Source organism: Maniola jurtina, chromosome 8 (genome assembly GCF_905333055.1).
Source record: "Maniola jurtina chromosome 8, ilManJurt1.1, whole genome shotgun sequence".
Lineage (NCBI taxonomy): Eukaryota > Metazoa > Arthropoda > Insecta > Lepidoptera > Nymphalidae > Maniola > Maniola jurtina.
The window spans coordinates 2,124,154-2,141,366 of NC_060036.1; the positions used below are offsets into that span (position 1 = coordinate 2,124,154).

Genomic DNA, 17,213 nt, shown 5'->3' on the forward strand with positions numbered 1-17,213 from the left:
ACTTTCCTGAGGCGGAGCGTAGGATATGCGAGCCTATTACGGTTTCTAGTTTGCCGGTCGTGGAAATCATCGATTTTTTTGTAACTATGAATGTTTTGTCGTACAAAAATTATATTAGCGTAAATATATTGAGAAGCTACTGTAAGAATACCTATTTCTTTAAATTTCTCTCGTAGGGAATCGCGCGGTTTTAAATTATAGATTGCGCGTATTGCCCTTTTTTGTAATACGAAAATTTTTCCAATATCTGCCGCTTTACCCCATAGTAAGATTCCGTAAGACATAATACTGTGAAAATAGGCAAAATATACAATTTTTGCAGTTTCCACATCAGTTATCTGTCGAATCTTTCTAACAGCGTAAGCAGCAGAGCTGAGTTTACCAGCAAGTGTTGATATATGGGCGTTCCATTGAAGCTTTGCATCTAAAGTTATCCCTAGGAACACGGTAGTTTCTTCTACTTTCAACATATCATTATTTACCATTAAATTAAAATCATTTGCCGTCTTAGTATTGGGCAATGCGAATTCGACACACTTAGTTTTCTTTGCATTTAAAAGCAAATTATTAACAGTAAACCAATGAGTAACCTGCGATATGGTTCTATTTACATTTAAATGCAATCTGCATTCTACATAGAGGAAGAGCAACCGCCGAGTTTCTTGCAGGTTCTTCTCGAAAGGAACGGCATTCCGAACCAGTGGTAAATTATTTTGTCGATTCAAAAGCACTTGTAAAAATCTACTTGAATAAAAATCTATTCTATTGCAGTCGTGACGAACTCGTTGCGCAGCCCTACTTCCGACACCGCGCCGCAGGGAGAGATGCTCCTACCTATACCTGGGCGCGAGAGTAATATGTTGGCACCATTGTTTGCTCTATTCCTTAGAACTTAGGGGGCATGAGACGGGCCTGCCCGCGAAATTCAAATTTAATTTGGTTTTTCGGAATTTGTAAACTAATACGACAACGTAGGCTTATGGTATTTTAATTGCGACACTGGCAGTATCATCCTCACAGGTTTGTATAAAAAATCTTTACTTGACTTTGGGCACAAAGGATGCAAATGTAGGATCCTACATTTTGGTCCTTTGAGCCAGATCAATCGATCACAGTTTATAGTGATTATGATTATTTAAATATGAAGTTATTGATTATGAATAAAAGAATTTGATTGCGATATATATTAGTTTAATAGATGCTCTTATATCGAAATACATAGTACACTTAGATTAATAATATTAGTTTACAACTTAACCTCGTTCACATATAATATCTACAATACTCGGTTCCATAAGTTGTGGATCAACACATCGTATTTGGGCCGACGCTAAAGCATCTTCCAACAAAGCATTCAGCAACCTTTCATCATTCCCCATACATGATAATCTTTGCTGGAGAAAATGCACATCAACTTGTAACTGTTGCAACCCATGGCGACTAAATGTTCGCAGTCTTACACACTCGACGAGTGCTTTTAGTGCTACTTTTAATGCTCCATTTGACAAAGCGGCCCGATCTGCGCCAGCGGGGCTAAAAACCTCGATTCGCTCCGAAAATATGCGATTTATAGGCGAAAACGATGATGGGGCACGTGACCAAATAGTTCTCCGACTTGAGTCACTTGACGGTTTAATACTTGTAGGGAAGAGTTGTGACGCAGCCGTATCTGCGCTCGCAAGGGTTTCTACCACACGCCTACATACAGCCCTAGGACCTCGAGGTTCGGGCGCCCTCAACCAGTCCCTAGCTAATACAGATACTCTCAACATCTGAGCTGCCATCTGCCCAATGAAGACAACCTCAGAATCCAAAGCAGTTTGAGCTGCTGTCGACAAGTTAACCATTACATTATTAGTGTCTTTATCCTTTACTTTCAACCCCGGTGCAGATTCCTCCAAAAGTTTTAATAGGTGTGTATGTAATGTTGTCACTCCATTTTCTTGCATCTCCAAACATAATTTTGCAAGTATCAAGAGCAGTTCAAACGGTATATTATTTGATGTTTGCATGGAAGCCATGTTTTTCACCATGTCAGAGAGATTTATTAAGGTTTCGGAGATGACAGTCCAGCATGCATCAGCTACTGCTTTACCGCACCACTGTTTTAAGCCAAATGAAAGATTGTTTTGAAGAAATGCCATCAAATCTAGTAAAGAAGCTTGGACTTTCTGCATCAAATGTATTTGTAGGGAGTTCAAAATGTCTTTGAGATCAGCAGTCTCAGTGCCCTTGCTGGCCAGAGATTGTCGTACTCTCATGAGATTTTCTTTGAACTGTGTCTGTATAGTTTGATATTGCATAGAAGCCTTGTGGTCGATACATTGGATAACAACATCCTGAGCTTTATTGGAAACTGTGTCACTTGAGATAATTTCAGACATTGCTTGCAGTTTTCTGAAAAACTTATCTAAGCCTCTGATTAATATTTCTGTGCCTATATTCTCAGGTTTTTTAACTACATCTTGGAAGAGATGGAACAGTTGTGTCGTTACTCTATCTGCAAATTCTGGAAGGTTCACATTTTCACTGTCTTGGAATATATCGTGGTAGCATGAAATAACAATACCTAAGTCAGCCAATAGTGTATTATTACATTTCTCCACCCATTCTAATATGTCTACATTTTCCACAATAGCACTTAAACTTTTCAAGTGCTGTTCCAGTCTACTTTCAGCGCAGGTTAAAAATATATCCTGTAATGAGGAATCTGATTCCTGTAGTTGTCTTAATAAGCCCACACTTTCAGCTAATTCTGAGGCTGATGTGTCAGGGGTAAGAAGCCTTTCTCGGAGTGTCTTTTTCAAGTCACAAATTATTTCTGAACATTCAGTTTGTATGCTCTGAAAAGATGGTTGGTCGCCATACTTTTGTAGAACTCTTTGGGCATGAGTGTAATCATGTACTGCGTCGACATATCTGTTTTCTTCAATCGCTTTATTTAATTGAGTTGGCAATAGAAATACAAACTGTAGCTTATCCAGTAACTGTCGCGTGCTACACAATCTATTGACATTATTACCACTTTCTTTTAAATTATCGGATATCTTAGAGCTAAACTGAGTAATATTGCTTATATTTTCGCTTAATTTATTCATTTCCTCCTGCATAATTTGGAAATCCGAACGCATTTTACGGACAGTCTCTGTGGCCGATATAAACTTGTTATAATTTTCATAAACTAACGTTTGCATTTCAGATTGCAGAAACTGGCTTTGGGTGACGACTTCGGCTTCCTTGTCCATAACTTGGCGAAGTGTAGCGCATTTTAGAAGACACTCTAAATACATTTCAGAATTAAAGTTGCTTCCGTCGATGTCTAGAGGGTTTTCGTTGTCCTTACACGATTCAGACATTTCAAAAAAGTAGTTAAACCTTAAAAAACCAGTGTAGTATTTTGCAATCAATATTAAACTTACCACAAATTAAATAAACATAATTTTCTTTAAAATGATAATTGCTCTTACTACAAAAACAACAAATCACAAAAATAAAGATAACTCAGAGTTCATTCAGGGATCTGTCAGTTGTCAGTCGATTTGACAGTGATTGACGTTTTCATGTGTGGCGGGAAATTACAAAAGTCATAGTACGTCACGGTGGTCACGGGTAACATTGTTGTCTATTTATAAATCGACGGCTCAATGAAAATAAGTTCTTCATACTAGTAGTAGTATACACTATACTGTAAAAGTGTTAACCGTGTCTACAATCTACATAGCTCTAGGGTATATTGTGAATATTGTGATTGTGCGCCGTTGATGCATCGTAATTCGTAGCCCTCCACCAAAGCTGCAGGAATACACAGCAATATACCTACCTTCACACCGCCATACGTTTTATTACTCCAACACCGAAATGTCCTCAATACTCTAGCTACTTGGGCTACTCTCCTGCAGACTTCCACAAAAAGCAATTTTTTGTTGAAATGAAATCAATTCTTCCTTGAATGCCCTTTGACTTTGATGGTTCACAGGATTTGCAAAATTTACCATTTTAGCATAAGTATTAGTAAAATTAATTTCATAGACATAAATCAAGACAAAGATTTATAAGTACTAGATGGTGAAAATAAAATTAAAGACCATTTTCATGTGTCATTTTTTATTAAAACCATTCCAGACTTTTACAAGAACATAGTACAAAATTCCACGTAGTCATGCTACACACTGAATGAAAAATGATGATGACAAATGAAATCAGGAAAATAAGAAACCAATGGAGAAGTTTCATGATAATTTAATAAAATAATAAAAATATACTCAGATCAAAACTAATGAGACTGAGAAATTAATAGTAACTACTAAAGTTCCATAACTTTTTCATTGGTTGCAATATTTCAATGATTATTTCATATTTTATTTGTTAAAGAAATAAATACAAGGGAAACTTCTCCATTGTAAACATGTTTTACTTGGATACTTTAATTAAGTTTGTATTAATTATTATTATATCTATACTTATAATAAATAATTATACATAAAACTGCCTAATCAAAGTAATCAAATATTTTTTAAAGATTATTGAAACTATATTTAAAGGTACAGCATAAAAATAGGTTTTATCGCTAGGTACTAATAATATTATAAATGCGAAAGTGTTTTTGTTTATTGGTTTGTCCTCCAATCGCGCCGCAACGGATGGACGTAATTTTTTACATGGATTGTTCTTCAGGACAATCTGACATATCTCTTCAGGATAAAAACTATTTTATTTTACTTTTTTATCCTGAGAAATCAAAGAGTTCCCACAGGATTTTTAAAACTCTGAATCCACTGAGACGTCGTGGGCAACAGCTCGTAAAATATATTTTGTGACTAATAAGTTACAAAAATAATAACATTGTAATACCAGTAGCAATTTTTTTCACAAAAAAAAAGAGCTGCCTATTAGCAACATATTAATATTTATCATGTATTTTATTTACACATATAATTATTACTTAAGTTACATATTATTTATTTACACACAGACTTTGTAATATCTTATGTGGGTAAGTACGAAAATTATATTTTCATAATAAATTAATCTAATTTGCACTTATTTTACATTTTTTATATTACAATATACCTAATAATAATTGTGTTCCTATACTTATAAGTTATAGTTATATCTATCACATACTTACTCATTTGTTCGTAAATTATTATTACAGTCTAACCACTTGTTTAACCACTAGTTATTTGATGTTGCTGTGACAGAAAAGTCACTATATTGCACTTTACCACAATTTACGACTTTACACATCTTACCTAATGGAAAAAAAAACCAAACCAGTAATTCATAAATGCATTATACCTATCTATATAATAATTCTCTTATAATGACTTTAAAAGCAGTGTGATAAGAACTGAATAATCATTACCCATAATACGAATAGATTTTCAATTTTCGTTTAGTCCATATCCATTACATTCGAATGTAAAGGTTTTAGAAAGTATAGCACGCGGCAGGTCGAGATGGCAATCGGGTTAGCGCGGAGGCTGTGAGATTGCCATCTCGACCTGTCGCGTACTATAGATTTCAATGTTGTAGAAAATGTAACATCATTAACAGTATTATGAGCCTAATTTAATCTATTTTTCCTTAGCTAAATCAGAAGAGTTAAATAACCGGTCAAGAAACGCACAACAGACGGAAACGTTTAAGTGCGGAAACCAGCCCAGAGAGAGAAGAGAACCGGTCAAGAACACGAAGGGTTCCATACCATCATGAAATAAATAATATTTTGATTTTTTCCACTGTTCAAATTCACATTTTTCGGATTTTTCCCTTTACTTGTACTAAGAGATGATTCTAGGTCAACGGGAAATAACCTATAGGTTTAGACGGGTCGACTGTTCTCTTGATGGGTATTGACAGACACGACAAACATACAGACGGACAACAAAGTAATCCTATAAGAGTTCCTTTTAAGGGTTCCGTACCTCAAAAGGAAAAAAGAACCCTTATAGGATCACTTTGTTGTCTGTCTGTGCTTAAAAAATGGTGCAATGATCACACTTTTACGTACGATTGAAATAAAGCTAAATGCGCGCTACCACGCGGGATACCATTTTTGAACATGCATCTGCAAAACATTTTTTATCATTATCATGTTGTAAATAAAAACCTTAACCTATGGCACTAACTACTTGGTACTTTAGACCACCTCGGTAAATGATGGCGATCTCACAACAGTTGTTCTATTTGGCGTCAATTAACGAGCCATGCTCACGTGATGATCTTTTATACATACGGAAATAAAGGCGGAAACAAATTATAGGACGCGGCTGACAGCCGCAACTTATAGGTATCTGGATAGTAAGTACACTGAATTGTGCAAAGTATCGGACATAAGTAGGAGATATCTCGCTTGCCGCGTCCCAAACGACTGTGCATACCTATAAGTCGCGGCTTAAGAACGTATCCCATAGTTTGCTTCATGCATAAGGTGCATGACACGGGTCTGCCCGCGAAATTCAAATTTAATTTGGTTTTTCGCAATTTGTAAACTAATACGACAAAGTTTGTCTTATGCCATTTTAATTGCGCCAATGGCAGTATCATCTTCACAGGTTTATATAAAAATCTTTACTTGAAAGGGTCAAGTTTAAGAAATTAGTTATAGTAGACTGATTTATGAGTAACTCATGTCAAACTCATTATTTTGACTAATTTCTTAAACTGAACACTTTCAAGTAAAGATTTTTATGTAATCCTGTAAAGATGATACTGCCATTGGCGGAATTAGAATGCTGTAAGCCTACTTTGTCGTATTACATTACAAATTGCGAAAAACCAAATTAGATTTGAATTTCGCGGGCAGATCCGTGTCATGCACCTTAAACGTTATTTGTCGAAAATGTCTACTCATTTTTGGCAAATAACACTGTTGCTAAGTGACCTACCTACACATTACAGTTAGATTGATTATTATTATTATAAAAAATAAATCTATTGATTTGGTATACCCAAATCTACAAATAGTGATAAAAGTCCATAGTTTGAAAGCTAATGATAATAGCTATATAGCATTATTTTTCGGCGTAGTCACTCTGTCCGTAGCCGCAGAGGGTCTAAAAATGGCAGATCGCTGGCACTATCACACTCTATTTGGTGGAACACTTTTAGTGGAACTTCTTTCACTTTTCTCACTTGTTTGGTTTGTTTTTGAGCGTTTGTCTGTTTGTGTTTTGGCGGTAACATTACAACTGGAACTAGTTGTCGTCGACCAATCATTTCGGTGGACTGGTTTTCAGCGGCTTCTAGGGCTGTCTCGACGTCTATTAGGGCATGGTTGCGACACTGGAGCAAGGCTGCCAACTGGGAGACAGTAAAAGGAAAACTTACTTATTGCTCATGAAAATAGCAAAAAAAAGTACAAAAATATCAAAAAGTGGACATAAAATATAGTAGCAAAAAATATCTTATAGTCAACCCAAACAGTTATTAAACGTAGCTTGGGGGCTTTTTAGATAGGTCTAAGCAGCGTTAAGGAGATTGATACAATACTGTGTTCACTGTTCAAGTTTCGGCTAACACCTGATTGCGTGAGTAAAATGAGAACAGCGCCATCTAGTATGAAATTGGGAACTTAACATGTATGATCTGCTGCAGGGGCGCCATTCTCTATGCCCTCGGAACCGGTTGAGGTGGCCTCCTTCTCCGCGCGCTGCACGTAACTCAATACCGAGTTTGCATCCACTAAGTAATAAACACCTGCATGATGTACTGCAGAGACGCCACAGCTTGCGCCGAGTCGTTGTCCTGTATTATGTCACAAGCTTACCGTGCGTCTTCAGCCGCTTCCATACAAACCTGCATGGTCTGCTGTAGGGATGCCATGACTTCCGGTAGGGTGGTCTGTAGTACAAGCCCTGTACTACTGAATTTCACAATATCTGATAGCGCGAGTGAAATGAGAACAGCGCCATCTAGTATTTGACGAATTGTGATCTAAACCTGCATGATCTGCTGCAGGGGCGCCATAGCTTGCGGTGGTGGTCGTGGTAGGGCTGCGCGCAGGGCGGCGACGGCGGGGGGTAGACGTGCCCGCAGCAGCGCCAGGGCAGCTAAAGACCGCGCCACGTCCCCTCCCTCCGCCACGCCCTCCGAGCCAGAAGAGGTGGCCTCCTCCTCCGCGCGCTGCTCGTAACTCCATACTGAGCTCGATGCGTCCACTATGTTCTCTTGATTTCTGTATTTTATAGACAAAAAAAAAATTCAGCAAAGAGTAGTCATAGAAGAGTAAACTAAGTAAGATTGCCTGGTGGAAATTGCTTCAAGCAATAAGGCCGTCTCTGCATACAATTGTTTTTGGTTTGTAGCTTCTTTGGGTTTTTTTTTCTTGTTTGTGTGCAAAAAGTTTTCTATCCATCTATCTTTTTTATACTCACGCGTTGTTGGCTAGCTGTGGCGGCGGCGGCTTGGGGTAGTCGTGCGGACTGCGCAGGTACAGCGCCAGCGCACAAACGTGCCCCACTGACAGCGACGACGGCCGCATCAGTATCGACAGCGCGGTGCCCGCATCAGACTCTAGTACTGAAACACATATTTTATGATGACGACTTCCCTGGCACCACGGGTGAGCGCTGTGCCATTCTTCAACCAAAAAGCCGTTAAGTGCCAAAAAGGTAGATTATACGACGAGGGTATAGCTATAGAACAAGTCATTTTATAATCGAGGTTCATCTCTTTCTTTTCAACACAGAAAACAAAATGAATGGAATGGAATGTACAACCCATGGGTGAGCCCGCACTCTTATACTTCACCTTTTCTGGTCATTGCATATGCTCTACGTCAATAAATCACCCACTGCACAGGTACAAGGTCTGAGGTCTATTGACGAGATGCCAAATATGTTGGTCAATACGTCACCAACTGCGAAAGTTCGTTTGTAGACCTTTTGACATGATACCAACTGTAACATACATGGATAAAGCATTAGGAGAGCATAGAGACAGTTGAAGGCTGAGGATAGGTTCAGGCACTATAGAAATTGCCATACAACACTATGCACGAGAGCATAGAATGAGTCTGCTTACACCTAAACTAAAGCAGTTTTAAGTTTACGTAATTAATTATCACCACTAAAATTATATCATCTTAATCCATTCAAATCCAACAACTATCAAAAAGTTCACATTAGTGCCTACTTTGATAAAATGATTTGACTTATAGTCAATAAGATAATAGTCATTTATTTTAGACAATTTTTACAAAAAAAAAAAAAATTTTTTTTACTTGTTGCCAAAAACGGGAATTTTCAAAAACTGATGTTTCAAAAAAAATTCTACGTAGGGTCAAACTAAAAAATAGCTTAAAATCACGATCCTACGTAGTATTACTATTAGCATTCTTTTTAGAATCTTTTGAGAATACATTGTTGAAAATTCCCACGTTTTTGGCGATAATTCAAAAAATATTTATTTTTTGTTGAAGGGCGGCAGCGCTGTGGGAGGTCACGGGCTCGATTCTCGGCAGGGGCAATTTGGGAATTTATAATTTCGAAATTATAGCCTCTGGTCTGGTGGAACTTACATATGTTTCGAATGGGCAGCAGCATGGCTAGTATGACGTAGTGCAGATTCGGCAGCATTGGTCCATCCGAGAAGATGAACCCCCAGAGATTTGGTATCTCTGTGCGCGGGAACTCACGCCCAAACAGCAGTCTAAGCCAGCGGCTGGAATCGAGAAAATTTATTATTTTTGTTAATCAGAAATGAGAACTCTCCTCATTTCTTATACCACTCCTTTCTCTCCTACGAGAACCGGAGTAAACGACATAGTTCAGCGAATGGCGACGCTGAAGTGTTACAGGACACATAGTTCAAAAAATCGATAGAAGTTGGGGGGTCAAGGTGCTGGAATGGCAACTCACACCAGAAAGTACAGCGATGGAAGACCTGTCCGTCTGTCTGTTTGCTAATTTTTCACGGCCCGATAATCCTAAAACCATTCCGAACCAGTGGTAGATGCTTTTGACGATTCAAAATAACTTGTAAAAGTCTAATTGAATAAAAATATTTTGAATTTTTTTTTTGAAAATTTGGTAAGAGATAGCTTGCATCCCGGGCAAGGACTACTAAGGACTACTTTAAGTCCTGGAAAATCAAAGAGTTTCTGCAGCATTGGTTCCATTTTAGGATTTTAATTAAAAAAAAAAACCAGAATGCCAATACCTACATCCCAAAGAGCTCCAAGGAGATGTTGCAGTCGGCGAAATGCGTCGCCAGCTCCGCGTCCGCGGGCGCGAGGTAGTGCTCCTTGAGGCGCTCCAAGTAGCGGACCACTTCGTTTTGATTCGTCTGGCGAGAGTTGGCAACAACAAACAAAGCCAATACCTACATCCCAAAGAGCTCCAAGGAGATGTTGCAGTCGGCGAGATGCGTCGCCAGCTCCGCGTCCGCGGGCGCGAGGTAGTGCTCCTTGAGGCGCTCCAAGTAGCGGACCACTTCGTTTTGATTCGTCTGGCGAGAGTTGGCAACAACAAACAAAGCCAATACCTACATCCCAAAGAGCTCCAAGGAGATGTTGCAGTCGGCGAGATGCGTCGCCAGCTCCGCGTCCGCGGGCGCGAGGTAGTGCTCCTTGAGGCGCTCCAAGTAGCGGACCACTTCGTTTTGATTCGTCTGGCGAGAGTTGGCAACAACAAACAAAGCCAATACCTACATCCCAAAGAGCTCCAAGGAGATGTTGCGGTCGGCGAGATGCGTCGCCAGCTCCGCGTCCGCGGGCGCGAGGTAGTGCTCCTTGAGGCGCTCCAAGTAGCGGACCACTTCGTTTTGATTCGTCTGGCGAGAGTTGGCAACAACAAACAAAGCCAATACCTACATCCCAAAGAGCTCCAAGGAGATGTTGCAGTCGGCGAGATGCGTCGCCAGCTCCGCGTCCGCGGGCGCGAGGTAGTGCTCCTTGAGGCGCTCCAAGTAGCGGACCACTTCGTTTTGATTCGTCTGGCGAGAGTTGGCAACAACAAACAAAGCCAATACCTACATCCCAAAGAGCTCCAAGGAGATGTTGCAGTCGGCGAGATGCGTCGCCAGCTCCGCGTCCGCGGGCGCGAGGTAGTGCTCCTTGAGGCGCTCCAAGTAGCGGACCACTTCGTTTTGATTCTGCAAACGTTTGGCCAATTAAATAGGACATCAACAGGTGAACTACACTGAGGAAACCCTCGGTTCCTTAAGAGCCCCGTTCAAGGTAGCGACAACTCGTTGGTAGGTCGAGAGAGGCCGAAACAGAACCTGTTTTCAAAAACATTCGAAATCCAACTCGAAAATATTGGTTTATTTGTAATTGGTTGGTTACTCAAATGGTTAACGCCCACTGAGTTTTGTCTTTGTCATTTGTATGGGATTACGTAACAGAGAGAGTCCTATACTAACTCCTCCCCATGCATAGAGTATAGTGAACTTACATGTATAGTTCTGGCGGTGGGCAGTCGCCCGCAGTTGTTAGGGATGACATCCCCTGTGGAGTAGAACTTTTCCAAACCCTTCATTATAGCGCTGAACAGCATGCTGGAAGCGAAAGCTTTTATAAAACTTCATCTATAAAGCTCATAAGTATAGTTCGCGACGCCCCGCACATACGCACAGCCCCCGCGGCCCGCGCTAACCTGTAGGTCGATTCCGAAAAATCTGCATCGATCATTATTACAATCGCAGTCGTTGTGATTGGCTGAACTTATGGTATTCTTGTTGCAACAATACATTGTACCCAATTATAGTTAGCGACCGTTAACCAATCGGAGGTTATTGCGATCGTGACATTGTAGCTGTCATTCTACCCAACTCTAGCCGGTGCGGTATAACACGGGTGAAGTGTGGGTGTGCGGGCCGTCCCCTAGCCTCATACCCCGATTGCCATGTCAACCTGTCGCGTAACTATAGCTATTTTGAAAAGTCAAGACAAATTCGAACAATTACACCTTTGAAAGGTGGGTATAGTACTGATGCTAACTGCTGCTGCGCACATCATTAGCTAGCAGCTAGCCTGTGGCTGCAAATATGACCTGGGAGATTAATCTTGTATGTTAGTCACACTTCACACTAATATAATAAAGGCGAAAGTTTGTATGTGTGTGTGTGTGTGTGTGTGTGTATGTTTGCTACTCCTTCACGCAAAAACTACTGGACGGATTTGGCTGTGGAATGGAGATAGATAATACATTGGATTAGCACATAGGCGCTAGGCTTTTTATCCCGGAAAATCAAAGAGTTCCCACGGGATTTCAAAAAACCTAAATCCACGCGGGCGAAGTCGCGGGCATCGGCTAGTGAAAAATAAATACTTACTAACTGTCGTGTTCTAAATAATCTTCCTGAAGATAATACCGTAAGGTGTCACTGAAATGAAAATTATTAATTTGATTATGGAGATTGTTACTATACAAATAAGGTTTATTTTTTAATCCCAGAGATAGACATGGTCAAATTTTATGACGGCGTTTCCACTGGATTTTTAATAACCTAAATCCATGTGGATTGGAGTGGAATCATTTGAATGATTTATGCACGAGTAAGTAGTTCGATTTAAGATTTTTATTAAATTGCATTCCCTTGTTGTATGAAAAAACATTTACTTAAATTGGACCTGCTGCCCTGATTTTTTTTTCTTCTGATACAATATTATTCTTATATGAAACTGAGTTGATCGGTATTAAATAAATATTTGTCAATTTTGTCTATTTTTATGGACAACTCACGCTTACTCAAAAAAAATTGACTATGCCAAAATTGCTTTCATAAAAAAGAACTGTTTCTTAACTGAAAGTTTCCCTGTATTTATATTTTAAAAAACACGCTGTATACAAGATCAGGGCCGTAGCCACAGGTAATTCAGACATGGGGGTTACATTGGAATGTTTCTATACAAAGATTGTATTCTTTGCATTTAAATTGGCCGCACGACAGCAATGTGTCTGGACTAATTTTTTTACGACGGATCCAATTTTGATAGGATTTTCACAGGCTGATAAAAGAAAAATAATATACGAAAACATAAAAATAAATACATGCAAAAGCCACTCACCACTATAATTAGACTGAGGTGGGGCATACCTCCCCGCTGGACCAATGGGCTGAAGGTGGCAGGGGCGTAGATGAGGAAGGCGGAGTACCGTGTGTTGGTGCGCGCTCTTGGAAAGGTCTCTGTCCTGCAGTGGCCGCATACAGGCTGATGGAATGGAATGGTGGCATACCTGAGGTTCGGCGGCGCCATGAGCCTGTCGGAGTGCAGCTCGCAGAGCGCGGGCGCGAGGATCTCGTGCATGCCCTGCCGGTAGCCGGGGCTGGGGTGCGCGCGTGCCCAGTAGAACAGCACGCGCACCTATATACCACACTGTGTAATAGCCGTATTCGCAATCACTACTATGAGGTCTCACAGTGCGCTTGAACGCATAGTGTAGGTTACTACCAATCAATGACTGTGTCACGTCAACTTACAGCGATCTGATTGGTGGAACCTACACTATGCGTTCGAGCGCAGTGTGTGTTACATTAGGTCACATTTCAATGAGCAAATGTAACCAATCTTGATTATGAAATCAAAAACGTGTCTCTTATTTAGTTACATATTTCATTCACATAGGTACATCTAGGGGAAAAAATCATCAAAACTATATTGTAAGGCTCTGTCTTGTTAAAATAATGAAATATAAGGCTTCAAAATAATATATTTTTCATTAATTCCAGTTATTACAGTTCGATCTGGCTCATGGCTTTGGATTCTAACTACATTTGGAGCCATGGCGGCAAATCCGCATCGCCATTGGCCGTTTAGGTACGATGTATGCTATCGTCAATAATTTACATCGCACCTAGCACAACGCGAGCATCCGTGGTAGACTGCTCAATTTTGGCGCAAAAAAAACTTCATTAACTCTAATACTTACCATCATGTCTTGCACATCCTTCTCTCGAAAATAAGCTTCGTCAGGAAAAGTGCGCACGACGTCTTGCAGTATCAACGCTTTGAGCTCGTTGTCGCAGAAATGTTGTTTCCACGCACTCTGTAGGAATATTCATGAATGATTTACCTTCCACTTACTCGGAAATTGTTTTAGTATTAAAAAAATAAAACGTCAATCAGCTCATTTCTGTCCACACGCCAGCAATTTCTAACAGGACGATAATAGAAATTCCTCAAGTTTCATACTGGTAATGAGGTTTTTAAATGTATATTACCTCATCATTTTGCGACAGTGGATCATCGCCAATAACTGCTCTTGGGTCCATAGATAGCTTCTTGCTGAGGTCATCATAGAAATTTCTATGACCTCTTATGCTGTAATAATAAAAAAAAAACCATCAACTCAGTTATGGTATTGTTCAAATAATGATATGAGCTTAGTATGAGGTAGTTATTTCGAAATTACAGACAAACACTCCAATTTTATTTATTAGTATAAATAACAATGTGTTCTCAAACATAGGTAATATTATGTACATTCCTAGATTATGCCCCCAAACTTCTTTCAAGTGGTTTTAGGTTTTGAAAATTCCATGGGAACTCTTTGATTTTCTGGAATCAAAAGTAGCCTATATCCACCTCCAAGAGGCAAGCTATCTCTGTACTTTTCGTCAAAATCTGTCAAGCAGATGTGCCATGAAAATGTGACAGACAAACACTTTCGTATTTATAATAGTAGTATGAATGAAAAATACAGTATGCTCTTACAGAAATATTTCTGTTACCTCATCAATATGTCTCCAGATGGTGAAGGAATGGCGTTCAGCAGTATAGCCCAGGCCAAACTCCTTGGTCGCACCAACTTTTGCTCCACAGCAGCCTTTTTCAAAAACTCTAAACTCCATGTTGGGAACTGTAGACTATAAAGGAATAACTGCTTAAGTGTTTCATAAGATAAGAGTTTCAGGTTGTCAGAGTAACCTAGAGTGAGGGACTCTTAGTTTGGTTGTGAATCGACGAAGTAGGCTTTAGGTGATGTGAAATCAAAGAAAAACCAGCCAAGTGCTAGTCAGACTCGTGCACTGAGGGTTCCATAGTCAGGCATTTTTTCTAACATTTTGTGTGATAAATCAAAAACTTTTAAGCTTAAAAATAAATAAAAATCTGTTTTGGAATGTACAAGTAAAGCTCTTTCATATGATACCCCACTTGGTATAGTTATCTTGCTTTGAAAATTGAAGGACATTTTAATTTTTTTTTATGATGTAATCCTCGGATTTCTCCCTTTACTTATGCTATAAGACCTACCTGCCAAATTTTATGATATATAGCACAAGTGAAGGGGAAAATCCGAAAATCGTGAATTTGAGGTCACATCACAAAAAAAAAAAATTGTTCATGAACAAATAATAATATAATTAGTATTTTCAATTTCCAAAGTAAGATAACTATACCAAGTAGGGTATCATATGAAAGGGCTTTACATTTATTACTTTTGAATATGTCTAGCGGAAATTTCTAAAGCTTGTTTTATAAATTACAAAAATTATACTTGATTTTAAATATAATTTTAATTATATTTGTATGGACTAAATTAAAACATGATTTTTTTTTACACAATAGTAGAAACTGAGTAGGTAATCAACCACCATCCATGGTAGGCAAACATCTGGAAGATGTAGTACAATGAACTTAGTTTACCTTCATATGACACTAAATTCGTTATCCTATTTGCACAAAAGCTAAACCTAGACAAATAAAACTGGAGTTCGTTTCATTGCTCCTGAATGTTGAACAAAAATAATTAAAAAAAAAACATTTTACTTACTCGTAATCGCTGGCCTCGTAGAAAGGCTTTGAAAGAGAACTTGGTGAGCCATGGTTGTTTTGTTCCTGCGAAAAACAACAGTTTTATAACAAAATGAGTCACATTACTAATAGCTAGAAACTTGCAACTAACTCACCATCTTTGAAAAAATTCACAGGAAAAACATGATTTACGAATAATAACTTCCATACACCCGATCTTAAATGATTTGTATTAACTATAATAAAGAGCTGCTCTGCTAAGTGCAAATTTTCTCGTGTTTGGGATTTTTGAAAACAATTTTTGCTAAGTACAGCTTGCAGACAGCTGTGTATGACATTGACAATTGACATTTGTTGTGTTGATTTGTTCAACCCATTGTGTTACTTTACTCTATGGTCCGTGGACTTCGGGTTAACCTTTAATCAAAGGGGTTAACTTTGTTGGGGGGTAAAAAGAAATAAATTAGTTAGTGGGGCAGTTAAGTGCAAGGGGAGATATTTCGTTTTGGATTAGTGATATTTGAATGTTGACAGCGCTGGCAACCTCAGCAACACATACAGTTAACTTTTGATAGTATTGCAGTCTTTGAGCTTTTGTATTTCACACCTTGAGGGCATCTAGGTAGAAAATAATGCAGAAAGTAATAGTACACTACAGTCCAGCCTAAAACAATGTGATTAGGTACTGACCGAGTGATATTGGAAGGCCGAGGCGAACCAAAGGACTCCTCAAGTAATTTTAAAACGACGAGGTGCTAGCCAAGTCCTTTTAAACTAAACGAGGACTATTTCGGCCGAGACTTGTACTTTAGCTCCATTTGCGAGGAAACATTATAAAACTCATAAACCATATACTTAGTCTGAAACACACAAATACGGACGTGGTGGTCTTGTTAAAAAAAAAAAGTTAAAACAAATTAATCAATAAAATTTTTAAAACAAAATAGAGGAAAAAAATAGAAAAAACAAAGATATTCATCATATTAAAAAATTATACTTCATAAAAAAATTGAAAATGAATAAATACAAGATAAAGTTGAAAACTAAAACCCGACTGTCGTCTCAATAACACTGAAATATTAGAGTAAAATTGTTTGTCTGTCGTTTGGTGTATTTTAATGTTGTTGTACATAATATTTTATACTCATGAATTCAGAATTTTCTCCTCTTTCATTTAACACCGCACTCGATTCAATAGCAAAAAAATATTTTTGGATACCCCCACTTTTTTTGATGTTACATCTGCTTGAAATATTAAATCTTTTTTGGTTGGATTTAAATGATGGAAGGCGTTGTGGTAGACGTGTTTAATTGTTGGAGGCTTATGATCGACTCTTCTTATGGACTAACATTAAATATAATAAAATCTTATAAGCTATTGTCTTACAGATATTTCTTAATCTAACCTAAATAATTTTGTATCGCCTTTTGTTCAAATTCAACGCGTAAGCAACCTACATATTACATCTCCCCTGAAAATGTATCCCATTTACCCCTCTTCTTAATGAAA

The 17,213-nt window shown here is 38.6% G+C and overlaps 2 protein-coding genes across 2 annotated transcripts; both read right to left on the reverse strand.

Annotated features, from left to right (window-relative positions):
* Positions 1–1,174: 1,174 nt before the first annotated feature.
* LOC123867675 (vacuolar protein sorting-associated protein 51 homolog) lies at positions 1,175–3,511 on the reverse strand. The gene has a single exon (XM_045909855.1). It carries the CDS (start codon positions 3,354–3,356, stop codon positions 1,254–1,256), a length of 2,103 nt encoding a protein of 700 aa, XP_045765811.1. The 5' UTR covers positions 3,357–3,511; the 3' UTR covers positions 1,175–1,253.
* A 3,194-nt stretch (positions 3,512–6,705) lies between these two features.
* LOC123867676 (TBC1 domain family member 5) lies at positions 6,706–16,033 on the reverse strand. The gene is made up of 13 exons (XM_045909857.1): positions 15,859–16,033; positions 15,723–15,787; positions 14,680–14,814; positions 14,170–14,269; positions 13,878–13,994; positions 13,185–13,312; positions 12,280–12,330; positions 11,400–11,502; positions 10,979–11,097; positions 9,524–9,666; positions 8,379–8,523; positions 7,945–8,179; positions 6,706–7,305 (listed from the first exon to the last, which is right to left on the reverse strand). The coding sequence occupies exons 1-13, from the start codon at positions 15,859–15,861 to the stop codon at positions 7,033–7,035; spliced, it is 1,617 nt and encodes a 538-aa protein (XP_045765813.1). The 5' UTR covers positions 15,862–16,033; the 3' UTR covers positions 6,706–7,032.
* Between the last annotated feature and the right edge of the window lie 1,180 nt (positions 16,034–17,213).

Bases quoted from the DNA above. Each gene is read 5' to 3' on its own strand.
- LOC123867676 (XM_045909857.1), bottom strand. The intron at 13,313-13,877 runs GTAAGTATTAGA...TGTGGTATATAG, and splicing joins AGGATGTGCAAGACATGATG to GTGCGCGTGCTGTTCTACTG. The intron at 8,524-9,523 runs GTAAGTTCCACC...TATGTGTTTCAG, and splicing joins GCTGCCCATTCGAAACATAT to TACTAGAGTCTGATGCGGGC.
- LOC123867675 (XM_045909855.1), bottom strand. From the start codon at position 3,356: ATGTCTGAATCGTGTAAGGACAACGAAAACCCTCTAGACATCGACGGA.